This window comes from Pelodiscus sinensis, chromosome 11 (assembly GCF_049634645.1).
Source record: "Pelodiscus sinensis isolate JC-2024 chromosome 11, ASM4963464v1, whole genome shotgun sequence".
Taxonomy (NCBI): Eukaryota; Metazoa; Chordata; order Testudines; family Trionychidae; genus Pelodiscus; species Pelodiscus sinensis.
The window spans coordinates 43,552,036-43,564,177 of NC_134721.1; the positions used below are offsets into that span (position 1 = coordinate 43,552,036).

At 44.7% G+C, this 12,142-nt stretch overlaps 1 protein-coding gene across 4 annotated transcripts in view; it reads left to right on the forward strand.

Annotated features, from left to right (window-relative positions):
* The window catches only part of RAD54L2 (RAD54 like 2), a 94,078-nt gene that overhangs the window by 51,264 nt on the left and 30,672 nt on the right, over positions 1-12,142 (forward strand). The window contains exon 1 of one of the 4 annotated variants that reach the window (XM_075939465.1): positions 2,584-4,300. The exons of the other annotated variants lie outside the window; for them this stretch is intronic. Within the exon in view, the coding sequence (XP_075795580.1) occupies positions 4,267-4,300 (34 nt within the window). The 5' untranslated portion in view covers positions 2,584-4,266. Of the gene's footprint in view, positions 1-2,583; positions 4,301-12,142 lie in introns of those variants that run through there. 4 annotated transcript variants of the gene reach the window in all.

Genomic DNA, 12,142 nt, shown 5'->3' on the forward strand with positions numbered 1-12,142 from the left:
TTTATTACTGTTAACAAAAAAAGGATGAAAATAGGTGGTAAAAATGTAATAACTTGGTATGTAAATATTGGGGTTTATTTTAGTTGACACAAGGACGGGCAAGGGGAGTGTTCAATAGATTAATACTTTGGTGAATGGAATTCAGTGTGGCTTGCTGCAGAACTAAAACAGAAGTCAAAACACAGTGTCACCTGAGTTTAAGAAAACAACACATCTCCAATGCCCAAATAAAACGTTTCATGTGAACAAAGAGGTTAGTTATAGACTAAGAACTGTTAGCCCACATATATGTACATTTAATAATTGGGCCACGTCATTTGCTGTGCATACTATGGATGTGAATGGTTAACTGGCCAAAGCAGCTGCTGCCTGTAGTGGGTCTAACCTGGCTGGAGCAAACCCAGCCTTCCCCCCCCTAATTTAAGCAATTAACTGGGTAAACATAATGTTTAACTGGTTAATTGGTTCAACAGTATTTTATATCCTTAGTGCATCTACCCAACTTCATCCTTTTCTCCTGTTTCTGGTTTTTAAAAAACTTTGAATCCTTCCTTGCACTCTGAAATGTACTGAGACCGATTTTCATTTTCTTCCCATTCTAGTGTGTCAACTCTTCACACTGTTCTCTGCGAACAGCTTGAAATGTATATGAGGCGGGCAGGCGAATCAGATGCGCACACATGCGTGCCTGTTTGTTTGTGTGTATTTTTTAGAATAAATCCACAGTCTTACTTCAGCACACATACACACAGACTAATAATGTACAGATTGAACCTCTCAGGTCCAGGACACTAGTCCTAACAATGTCTGGTCTTGCACCACTGGGTTCTCCAGTGTTGAAGCCCTCAATGGGGGGGAACCAGCAGAGCAGGATCACAGATTGTGCCAGACCAGAGAGCCAGGCTGGTAGCTGGGGTAAGAATTCAGCAGCTGGGGCCTGGAGCCCGGTGGCTGGGAGCCTGTAGGTGGGGAGCAGTAGCTGTGGGCTAGAGTCAGGCAGCTGGAGCAGGGGGCTGGGAGCTGACCCCAATGGTCAGCAGCTGAGAAGCCGGCACTGATCTCCTCTAGTCCAGCAAACTCCCTAGTCTGGAACCTCTCGGGTTCTGAGGGTGCCATACCTGGAAGTCCAACCTATACTAGTGTAATACAATATATTGCATGAGATTAATGTATTTTCCTAACAAAGTTTTTAAACATAGAATCGAATCATAGAACTCTAGAACTGGAAGGGACCTTGAGAGGTCGTCGAGTCCAGTCCCCTGCCCTCACAGCAGGACCCAGTACCGTTTAGACCGGGGTGGCCAAGCTGCGGTTTTTGTGCTGTATGCAGCTCTTTTATTTAAAAAAATGCGGCTCCTGCTGCTTCTGAGCCCTGCACCCGGACTGTTCACGGCCGGCTGCTCTGCACACAGCGTCCCAGAGTGTGCTCATGGCTGACCACTCGGTGCACGGCGTCCCAGCGCCTGTAGAGAGAAGCATGTAGCAGTGGCTCCGGGACCTAGGCATTAGGTTAGAGCCGGGGGTGGGGTGTGTGTGTGTGCCTGGCTCTGCGGGAGGGCAGGGGTATTGGGTTAGAGCAGGGGGGTGGGTACCTGTCTTTGGGGGAGGGGAGAGAGATTGAATTAGAGCGGAGGGGGGAGGGCTGGCTCTGGGGGAGGGGAGACGGATTGGGTTAGAGTGGAGGGGGGGGCTGGGAGTGCCTGGCTCTGCAGGAGGGGGACAGCATTGGGGTGGAGGGCGGGGCTGAAGCCCCTTAAACTCAAAGTCTTTGTAGATGCAGAATAAGGCAGCCAACACAGATGTCATATTTAAATTCCCAGGCAAAAAAGAATCAGCATGTACTTGGTTTACACTGTGTTTCTTTAAAGAAAATTCAAAGACTATTATTTGCCAGGCTGAAGCAATTCTGAGATATGAGGCTGTCCCTTATTGTTTTTGAACCTCTCATATTTGCAGTGTGGGATAGGCACTTCAAATTGTGCTAATTTACTTCTCAGTTCAGTTTAATTTTAAAAAACTCACAGGACATAATAGGGCAGTAGTGTTAAATTTAAAATACATGGTGGGTATGTGGTTTTTTTTTTTTTTTTTTTTTTTTTTTTTTTTTTTTTAGTGTGAGAATATTACTGTATTTGTAAAGATTTTTTTTTTAATTTGATGTTTGTTCCTTGTCAAGTTGTCTGAAGATCTATGGACTGGCGGTGAATTTAAGTGACTAAAGACCTTTTTACTGGTTTTTGTCCGAAATGTCCTGTAATGTTATTTTTATCACTACATTTTGTGTGCTATGTCTATCTTTCTATAGCTAGATATATAAAAATAAATATATAATACGTGGCTCTCCGCACCTCTGTCCACTGCTATTTTTGCTCTTCGTCTCTGGTTGGCCACCCCGGTCTAGATCATCCTTGACTGGTGTCTATTTAACCTGCTCTTAAATATCTGCAGTGATGGAGATTCCACAACCTCCCTAGGCAACTTATTCCAGTGTTTAACCAATATTTTTGAATGATACAAAAGTAGGACGAAAATTGGGGGGGAAACCACTTTTTTCTGGGGTTGGTTTTTTTTGGGGGTGGGGTGTAAAACATTGGTTTAAATTGAAAACAAAGGGGCAGCTGGGTAAAAAGAAAAAAATATGCTTTTTTCTCCCACCTTTATTGAGACAAAGGCCTTGCTGTCTCTTGTGGTACCATCATGGCTGAGAGAACCAGATCTTCAGTGAATGACATTTTTGTTTGTAATAGAGTAATTTAAGAGCTCCCTAGACAGTGGATGCTTCTTTCCAGTCCGTCACCCCCAGGCACATTGCTTTCTACAATGATCGAGTTTCTCGGTGAATGGAATCTGGCATGGAGAAGGTCTCTGTAGCAAGGTTAGTCATGCATGAGCATTAGCTGCCTAAGGTGTCAAACGTAGCCGTGAAAGCACTCGTTCCCTGTTACCAGTGGTGTAGTGAGGGAACCCTGCTAGTACAAAGGAGTGACTTCCCTGTGTGTGGGAAGCAGAGGTGACTCTTCTTAAAGATCTGTCTTTTACAAAGCCCCAGATCTTAAGTGGCATTTTCATTGTGTTCAGATTCTTCTGGGGATCTGCTGTAAAACACTTTGATATAAGAAAAAAATCAGGACGTTTTGGTGTTTGTTTGTTGTTGTGTAAGAACGTTACAGGTTCCTGAGTGATATTGTTTTCCCATCTTCCAGTTTCACCTGCTTGGTCTGTTTTAGGTTAGCAAACAGCATGTGAGAAGTTAGAAAATTCACAGACAACCTTTCCCCAAAGCCAAAGACTGTACTTGTTTTCTAACTTCCCCAGTTCCCTTTGGCCCGATAACCTTTGGTGTGTCTCTGCAGAATAGCTGCGATCTGTGTGCCTCTGGCTGTGGATTTCCTGTTGCCTGTTGGAGTTCCCCCTCTGCGGGGCCCTAGTTGAGTTTGAATGGTTATGTAAGGAGTTTTGTTTTATTCCCGTCTTCGCTTCTGCTGCTTTTAGTGGGAATGGATTGCCAGCAGAGTAAATGGGATCAGAACTGAACAGCGTGCAACTTTGCTGCTCAAGCCACCAGAGAGAGGAGAGACACCAGCCCACATATACACAGACACGCATGCACTCGCCTCACTTACATGCTCGTCTGCCTTTTAAAACCACCCCCTTTCTCAGGAGTGGCTGGCGTTACTGCCTCTTAATTTAGCACGTATGCCGATCCCAAGCTAACAGGTCAGAATAGCTCTGGTGATTGGTCCCCAGCTACCCCGCACGTCTACTTTATGCTGGGCTGTGCCATGTGAGTGTCCGAGCAAGGGAGGGAGATAGACACCACTGCTGTGGTTGGAAACCAGGCAGAGTTAACCGGTTATAGAACAGTGACCCCACTCAGCCGCAGCAGAGTCCTGGAGGACATTGCTCATCGACTCTCACGCCCTGGGCTTGTGGCACAGAGCACTAAGTGCTAGTTACCAAAGTCGTTTTCAGGATTATGAAGTACCAGGATTTTACTTAGCCTGTATTCTACCTGGGACTGTCACAGGTCATTTTCCCAGGTACATACTGACAAAGCCAGCAGAGCATCGTTAGTGCTCACTGCTCCTGGCAGAAGCAACCAACTGTTGGGAGCGACTACAAACTTTTCATCTGAGGACCCTGAGCCTGGAATAGCCGAGGAGGCTGATTAACTTGTTGCCTTATTGACCCTTCACTAAAACACTGACCCAGGCAGTCGGTCACTGACGGAGACCTTGCCTTAGTCAGCCGAGTACTGCAAGCAGCATGTTACTCTTGGATGAGTCTCAGCAGTTTCCAGGTAAGATTTGGGGGGTGGGTGGGGAAGTTAATCTCTTTTCCTGCTTTATGGTGACACTGTTCATTTTAATACATCCATGCTGGGATATGGCAACTAATATTTGGAGCACGCTCCTCAGAATTGCTCCCTTGTATGTATTGGGATCGGAAAGCGTTTTGAAGACACAGATTTCGGTTTGGCATTTGTCTGTCAGTGCCACTTTTCAACGCACGTATAATTTTGACAGAAAATGTAAGAAAAGAGTTCCTTGCTTTGTCTTTGTCTGTATTACTGGATTTGTTTGTAAAGTTCATGGTTTTAGTAAAAGAAGTGATTAAACCTTCCGTGTCTGTCTGACATGACAGGATTGCAGCTGAAGTTCTGCTGTTCTTTGAATTGTAGGCGAAGTTATTTAGTGAATGAGGATGTGATTGTCTTACTGGCAGTTTTTTCAGTATCCTCTTTTTGCCTCTTTGGATGCATTTCTTGCTCTTCCTCTGTCTCTGATGGCGTTCTGAGAACATGGGCTAGTAAAATACTAGGTATGGTTAATATATTTAAGCTACTTGCTCCTCAATACCTCAGGGCACTGGTCAAGCAATACATGATCTGCCTAGCACCATTTCCTATTTCTTGGCAGGCTGTAATTTATATCTGGCTGCCGAGAACTGCTCTGCAATTTTTTTCTTTGTTTGCTTGTCCCAGTAAGGGTGCGTGCGTGATAGGTAATATTAACATTAGCTTGCTTCACTGAACTGGATCCTCTAAACTTGGTCTCTGATGTGAAGAAATAATATTTGAGAGAAGCTTCTCCTTTTTAGCCTTTCGCTCTTGGCGTGCTGTATTTGTGTTTGAGTGTCAGATGGGCAGGGTATCAAAGATGGAGCTCTTTTCCTCTGACCCCACCAGAAGGCTACAGATTGTGAGGTCTGTTGCTCTGTCTCATGAAGCTTATGTAAAGGAGTCCACCTGCTACAATCAAATCAAGCAGTTCAGTGTGTGTCTGAACAATAGCCAACCTCCTGAAGTCGGACTAGGATCCATTTTGTTCACTTTGCATGCCTTCAGTCTGGAGGAGTGACTGTGCAGGCAGGATGAGTAAGCCACATCGGGACGGGCCTGGATAGAAAAGGGAAGGGGATTAAATTCAGAATGCCTCGGATAAACTCGGAATATGGAACATATAAATGATGCCCGCAGCCCAGTGTAGGGTAGATAACTGAGCTGAAGATGGGGAAGAAGAAAGAAGGGAAGGTGCTTTTACTGGTGATACACTTGAGGTTAGCACAGGGTTAGAGGAAACCCAAGAAATACTCAAATGGAAAGATCTAGTTGGTGAGAGTTATGAAAGCTGGGGCAAGCCCACAGACGAGTCCTACACAGCACGGTATCACACAGGGATTGGTGTTGGAGGCTTGAGCTCTGTGCTAGATTCCAGGGTGGCAAAGCACAGACAGCTCTGAGAGTTGAGCGCACATGTTGCTTGTGCCCTGTCTGGCTGGTGTGCTCTGGAGCCTTCCCTTTCCAGTGGCAAGGATGTTTGCAATGGTACAGGTTTTTGGGAAAGATGCAGTATAAGGATCCTCAAGATGTGTGTGTTCTAAATCTTTCAGCCTGTGTATGTGTGTGGGAGCGGGAGGGGATTGAATTGGGAGAGAGGAGGATAAAATTCTAGGATGCTTTGCAACATTAATTTAGAATAATTTCCCTTTTTTTTATTTGTATTGCATTGGCACGGAGGAACCCCCACCCGAGATTTAACATTGTGTACTTACTAAAAATAATCCACATCAGAACATTACATTTTATAGTCACTTTCCATGTCAGATTCTCCAAGTGCCTTGACAGTACCCCTGTGAGGTAAGGAATCTCTCTTACTGCCTTTTAATGGGGGGGAGGGAGCTGAAGCACAGAGGTGTGGTAACTTGCACAAGGTCGCATGCTGAGTCAGTGGCAGAGCTAGGAATGGCACCCGGATAGCCTGACTCCTGTCTATTTCTGCACAAGTTGGTGCTTTCTCTCCTCGTCTCTTCTCTCTTAAATGGCTGTTGATTAGTCTAGTTCACTGTACTGCCTTTTAGAGAGAGTTCAGCCATTTATGTTCTGTACACCCAGCATTTGTGTTGCTATCATTGTATTTTGCAACATATTTTTGGATCTGGACATTTTCCAGATTTTTCCTGTGGTGAAATTTTGTGGTGTTACTATACACTGGCTGTACCCTGTTTCAGCTCAGTATATCAGTCATTTCCCTAATACGGGGATAATGAAAAAACCAAACAAACCACAAAACCCCTTCTCTGTGATTGTGGGGCTTTGTCATCTCTCTTTCTTCAGTGAACCCAGTGCAGAGCCATTGCTTGTTGTGGGAAAACTGTTTTCTTTCCAAGACTGATTGTTTCTATCTTCTATGTTGTCTGAGATGGTGTCTCTCCTTGACATCACGGCTGCTTCTTCAGGCTTTGATTGATGTGATTCTTGGGATCACTGGACACTTTTGCAGCCCTTTTGTGTTCTGTGTCAGGTTGGTTCAGTGCTCCCGGCTGGGAGTATGCTGAGCAGCACCAGTATTTTAGGAATAAACCTGGAAACAAATAGTTCGTCCGGCTATGATGTTTCATACCCATCTTACTCTGCTTTTCAAAGTGTTTTCTGTTCTTCTTCTGGACACACAAACCAGGAAAAATGCTAAGGAGCATCTGTGACAAAGTGACTCTCACTCTTGCACTTGCATCTTTCTTCAAGTGAAGTCTTTGTCATCAAACAATGTCCTTAAGAATTCCCCTGAGATTACTTAATGGACTGAAGCAGAAAGTGGCAAATGAATTAAGGCCTATAGGAGTTGGGTTTTTTTAGTCCAAGTACCATATCCATTTTTCCAGTAAAAAATGATGTTAAAGGAAGGAAACCTAGTCTAATGGTCTTTAAACACTGATCAAGATCAAATCCCCTTTTTTCTAAATAAGCCCCGAATGAGGCTGTGGAGAGGGCTGCAAGTAAGGATGATCATAAAGTTCTGTTTGCTGTAGTTGCTGTTTTGGTGGCCTTGGAAGCGTGTGGCAGCAATAATCCCCTCTTTATTATCGCTCATTACCCTGAGGCTATCCTAGTATAAAGCTAATACTATGACTCCCAGCCTCCTACAGTAAACTAATCCTTATGTAATCATTGCATAATGCAACATGCCTGCTCCCCCACCTTCTCTACTCATTCTGTTTTCCAAGCCCCTGTAAATTACATGGCTCTCCCACAATAATGGGAGTCTCAAGACGGACCCATCTTGCAGGACATACGATAGACTGGGGCATGTTTCTGGGGCTGAAATTTTCAACTCGGGTGCCTACATCTATATTTAATCTCTTAAATGAAAATAGTAAATGACCTTATTTTGAGAGGTTCTGAACTTCCTCTGAAGTCAGGAGGTGCTCTGGCTAAAATCAGGCCTCTTTTATTTTGGTGCCTAATTTTTGGCAGTCTAGTTGAAAAAACAAAACCCTGGGTTCCTAGGATACTGGTTAACAGGGCTTACCAAAAAGTGACGTTTCAGTGCCTTCCTATGTCCCCTGACTGAAGAAGCAGCGTGCTGAAAAGTCCCAGCTCTGGGGACGGAAACATTTCCTGACGTAATAGCATTGAAGTCATACAGACGTTAGTTTTGTCTAACTAAATTGGGTGGGAAGGACGAATGTGAGTGAATCACAGATGGTCTACTACTGGATAATAGTATCAGAGGGGTAGCTGTATTAGTCTGAATCTGCAAAAGCGACGAGGAGTCCAGTGGCAGATTTATTGGAGCACAAGCTTTCGTGTGCAAAGACCCATTTTGCATCTGATGAAGTGGGTCTTTGCCCACAAAAGCTTATGCTCTGATAAATCTGTTAGTCTACAAGGTGCCACAGGACTCCTTGTCACTTTTACTGAATAATGGAGGTCAGTTCCTGATTTTCGGGGTGGGTGGAGAGTGAAAGAGAAATATATCTGAGGGAGGCAGCATTTAATATTTTGGGGGGACTGGTTGAAAAAGTGGATACATTCTAGATTTGAGAATAGGAATGTTGGGTAATGACACTGCATTTCTCTGCTCCTTTCCTCTGAGGATTTCAAAGCACAATGTGACTATTTAACTGAGGTTTACAACATTCCTATTTGGGGGGATTTGTGGCAGAAGTGAAAATAGAAAGCCGGTTCCCAGCTGTCAGTCCTGGGCTCTGTTAGACCAGTGTTTCTCAACCAGTGGTACGGGTACCCTTAGCGTTACCCCAGAGAAGTCTGGGGGGAACGTCAACACAACTGAAATTTGGAGAAAACTGAATTTTTATTTTAAGTTTTACAGCGCTTTATTATTTTTGTACTTTTTACACCCAAAAATTTCATTGCCTGCCCAGCTACGATTAAGTTGTTTAAACAAATGTGTTGCAGTGGTAGAAAAAAAAATGTTGTGTGTCTGAAAACTGTAGGTACTGGCCGTACTTTTTTTTTTTTTTTAAAGGGAGTACTTTATAAAACAAGGTTGAGAAACACTGTGTTAGACTATAGTTCTTGGCATAGATTAGAAAGAGGATATTATTTGAATAAGGACATACATTTCAAACGGTGTGTGTTGGGAGTGCTGTTGTCTAGCCCTACCCTCAGAAGCAGGCTGTTATGGGATGGATGTAGTTCTGCATAGGTTGGACTTGGCTGGAACAGCTACCTGCCTTTCATCTCCAGCTGGGGTGTTGATGCTTGCAAGTGTGTCTCATACAAAAGCTTATATAAGTGCTCTTTAGTGTTTATGTAACTTGGGTCTCTTTAGAGTGTGCAGCAGTGAGGCCTGGCCGGAACAAGAGCTTTTGGATATCTGGGGCCCGGTTCTGCTTGCATAATCCCAGGGTAAGAAGATATATTGTCTGTCACCAAAGTTGGCCTTTTGGCATTCCAGTTTGCCTGGGAGCACTCTGGCCCTTTTCATTCCCTCCTCGTGTTCTGTTGCCTCTTTCTGACGCTTCCCCCCTCCCCTCCTGTTTTGATTTGTTCTTTTTACTTGTGAATGTTTTTTTTCAGGCCAGGAAATACGTTTTCTTACATAGCACACTTCATCTGCAACTGATGCACTCCGAAAAACTCAGAAAAAGAGGATTTTTAATTTTTTTAAACTTCCACTGGCTGTGGATTCCTCCGCTCCCAGAAGGAATTTGGAGATCCCTGTCCTCCTTTCCCTTCAAGATTTTCACTTTTCTTTATTTCCACTGTTATAACCATGTTCTAAGGAGTTCATTAGGACTTTCTTCAGCACCTATTACCATATCCTCCCTCCAATCCCGGGACCAGATGGGAGTGCTTTTATACAAAGCTGGCTCCCTTATTCCCTCTCTGCAGGCCTTGAGCGCGCTGCCTTTACACTAGTGAGCGATCACTTTATAAACATCTAGCTAAATGAAGAATGTGTTACTCGAACTGCAAGCGGAGCTGTTTGTTACACTCATATGACATGCTCTGCCTCTAGTTTCTGTGACAAGTACAAAAGAGAGACCTGGTGTTAACTCCTAGAGAAGTCAGGCAGTGCTAATGAGGAGAGGGGAGTTGATGTGTGTGCTGTGTGACAGGCCAAGCATTAGACAGAAAGCTCCAGGGCTTGAGCAGATACAGACTGGATGATTCATTTTGTGCCTCTCCATGACTCATTGCAAGTGACCAGCAATTGCAACCTACACTGTGTGCAAATCTGAGGCGTGAGAGTGAGTGGGAATTAGCTTATGTTCCCGCTAATAATTGCTTTTCATGCAGTGTTTGTTTTTCGTCAATGAGCGCCGCTAGGAGAGAGTGCTCTGCTGTCTGCGTTGCGAGGGATCAGAGGTGAGGGTCCCCAGCCCGCGGTGACTGACTTCTTCGCCCAGCTGAGAGCCACGTTTGCAGTTTGCCCCTGAGCTCGAGTCCCACAGCTAATCGACGCAGTTGGCAGTTGCCCTCCTCTTTCCTGTCAGCCTGTCATGTGGCTAACCCAGGTCAAGATGAAGCATTGGATGCTGCGAGCAGTAGTCTCTGCAAGTGGCATCTCTGCCACAAAGTCTTTGCTCTGGACTGCACTGCATTGGGCTTCTCCTGTAGGCCAGGGAGATGCCTCACTTGGCTCTTTAGCAAACTCTTCCAGGGGACTGGCATTGACAGTGGTGGTCTGCAGCCCTCTGCTCAGTCCCCACAAGGTAGGCGTGAGTGGGAACAGAGGAGAGGAGAAACAGACCGACCAGAAGAGAGCGGAGTCCCTGAAAAAGCCTAAAAGGCAAGACAGCGAGGGGAAGGTGAGTGAGAGAAAAAGAGGAAGCTGAGCATGCAGCGATGTAGACAAAGGGGCTAACCGTGATGGATACTTGTAGAGTTGGCTGTCTGTTCAGTATGACAATCTATTCAAGAGGGAGGGAGAGATTTGTGGTGTATTCCCCCTTGCTCCGCCCCCCCCCCCCCGGGATCCTGCTAGCTTTGGGGGGGGGGACCAGGAAAGATTGGTTGTGTGTGTACTGGGGTGGGTGGGTGTGTCAGCTTATGTAATGGTTACATAATTAGCTCTTTGTTAGGCTGCTCCGGGGGAGGGGCCTAAAGCTGCTGAGTTGCTTGAAGGACTGAGGCTGATTATGTTAAAAGGAGAACAATGACTTTTTGCTCTCTAATTAGCTGGCCTGATAAAAACTGTGGAGGTTTTCAAAGACTGGATCCTGAGAGCTAGTGAAGACCGTTTTCTTTCCTTCTCTATTGAGAGGTAGATTAATTTGGGGTGGGGCACAGAGAACCAGGGCTGACCATGGAATAATGGAAATGCATTGCTAAAGGCGCCTCGAGAAGTCATCGAATCCAGCCCCTTGTGCTGAGGCAGAACCAAAGAACCTCCAGTGGTGAGGCCTCCCTTGAAGCCCACCCCAGTGTTTAACTGTCTTGATCAAGCTTTCCCTAGTATCTAGCCAAAATCTCTCCTCCTGCAGATAAACCCCATGACTACCTGTCCTTCCTTCAGTGAACATGGAGCACAATTGAGCATCATCCCTTCCTTATCATGCTCCTAAATATATTGAAGACTTTTGTCAGGTCCCTCTGGGTTGTCTTTTGTCAAAACTAAACATGCCCAGGAAAAGAATAAAGTGGGACCCCCTTGAGTGGTCTCCAGGCCCATCTGCAGTCTGGCAGTGATTGCAGAAGAAGCAGATGAATCTGCAAGTATCTGGTGTAGGTTCTGCTCCTGTGTGCAAGACAGAACTGTGTGGAATGTATTTCGTGCACCACAGGTAGGTTGGAAAAATTAGATTTTTATTAGTAAATATCGGTTAACCCTAGTGTCACTATGTCCCTTCTCCATGCAAAATATCTCCAGCAATAATTATAGGAATTTGATGATGGGCAAAGAAAGAACAATTCTGTTTGAGAACTTTTATTAGAGTCTGATTTCAGGATATTTATTTTGTATGTTTTGACATCTGAGGTTGACAATTTGTGTTTGAACAGTTTACAAAGTTTTCGCTTTTTGAATATCAACCTCTTCTCTCTCTAAAACATTCTTTGGTGTCCCCCACCATCGTTTTCCACAACTCTGAATAGTCAAATAAATGAAAATAAATGCTTAAAGGCTGTCATTGCACAACTGTGAACATTTACATAGATAGAAAATGTGTATTTTAAAGCATATTTATTTTTATCTAAATTATTTGAAAAAAATCCTCCAAACTGAAGCATAGAAAATATGATGCTGGTGCTGGTAGTTGAGCTGCACTTTGTGGGATATTTGAAACAATTCCTATGGCTTTCAACAGTGGTTGCAGGGGCTGTGTATGGATGTGCTACCCTCTGCTCGCCGAACGTGGTCATGTCTGCTGTGGCTGCTTTGCATCACGGCCCCTT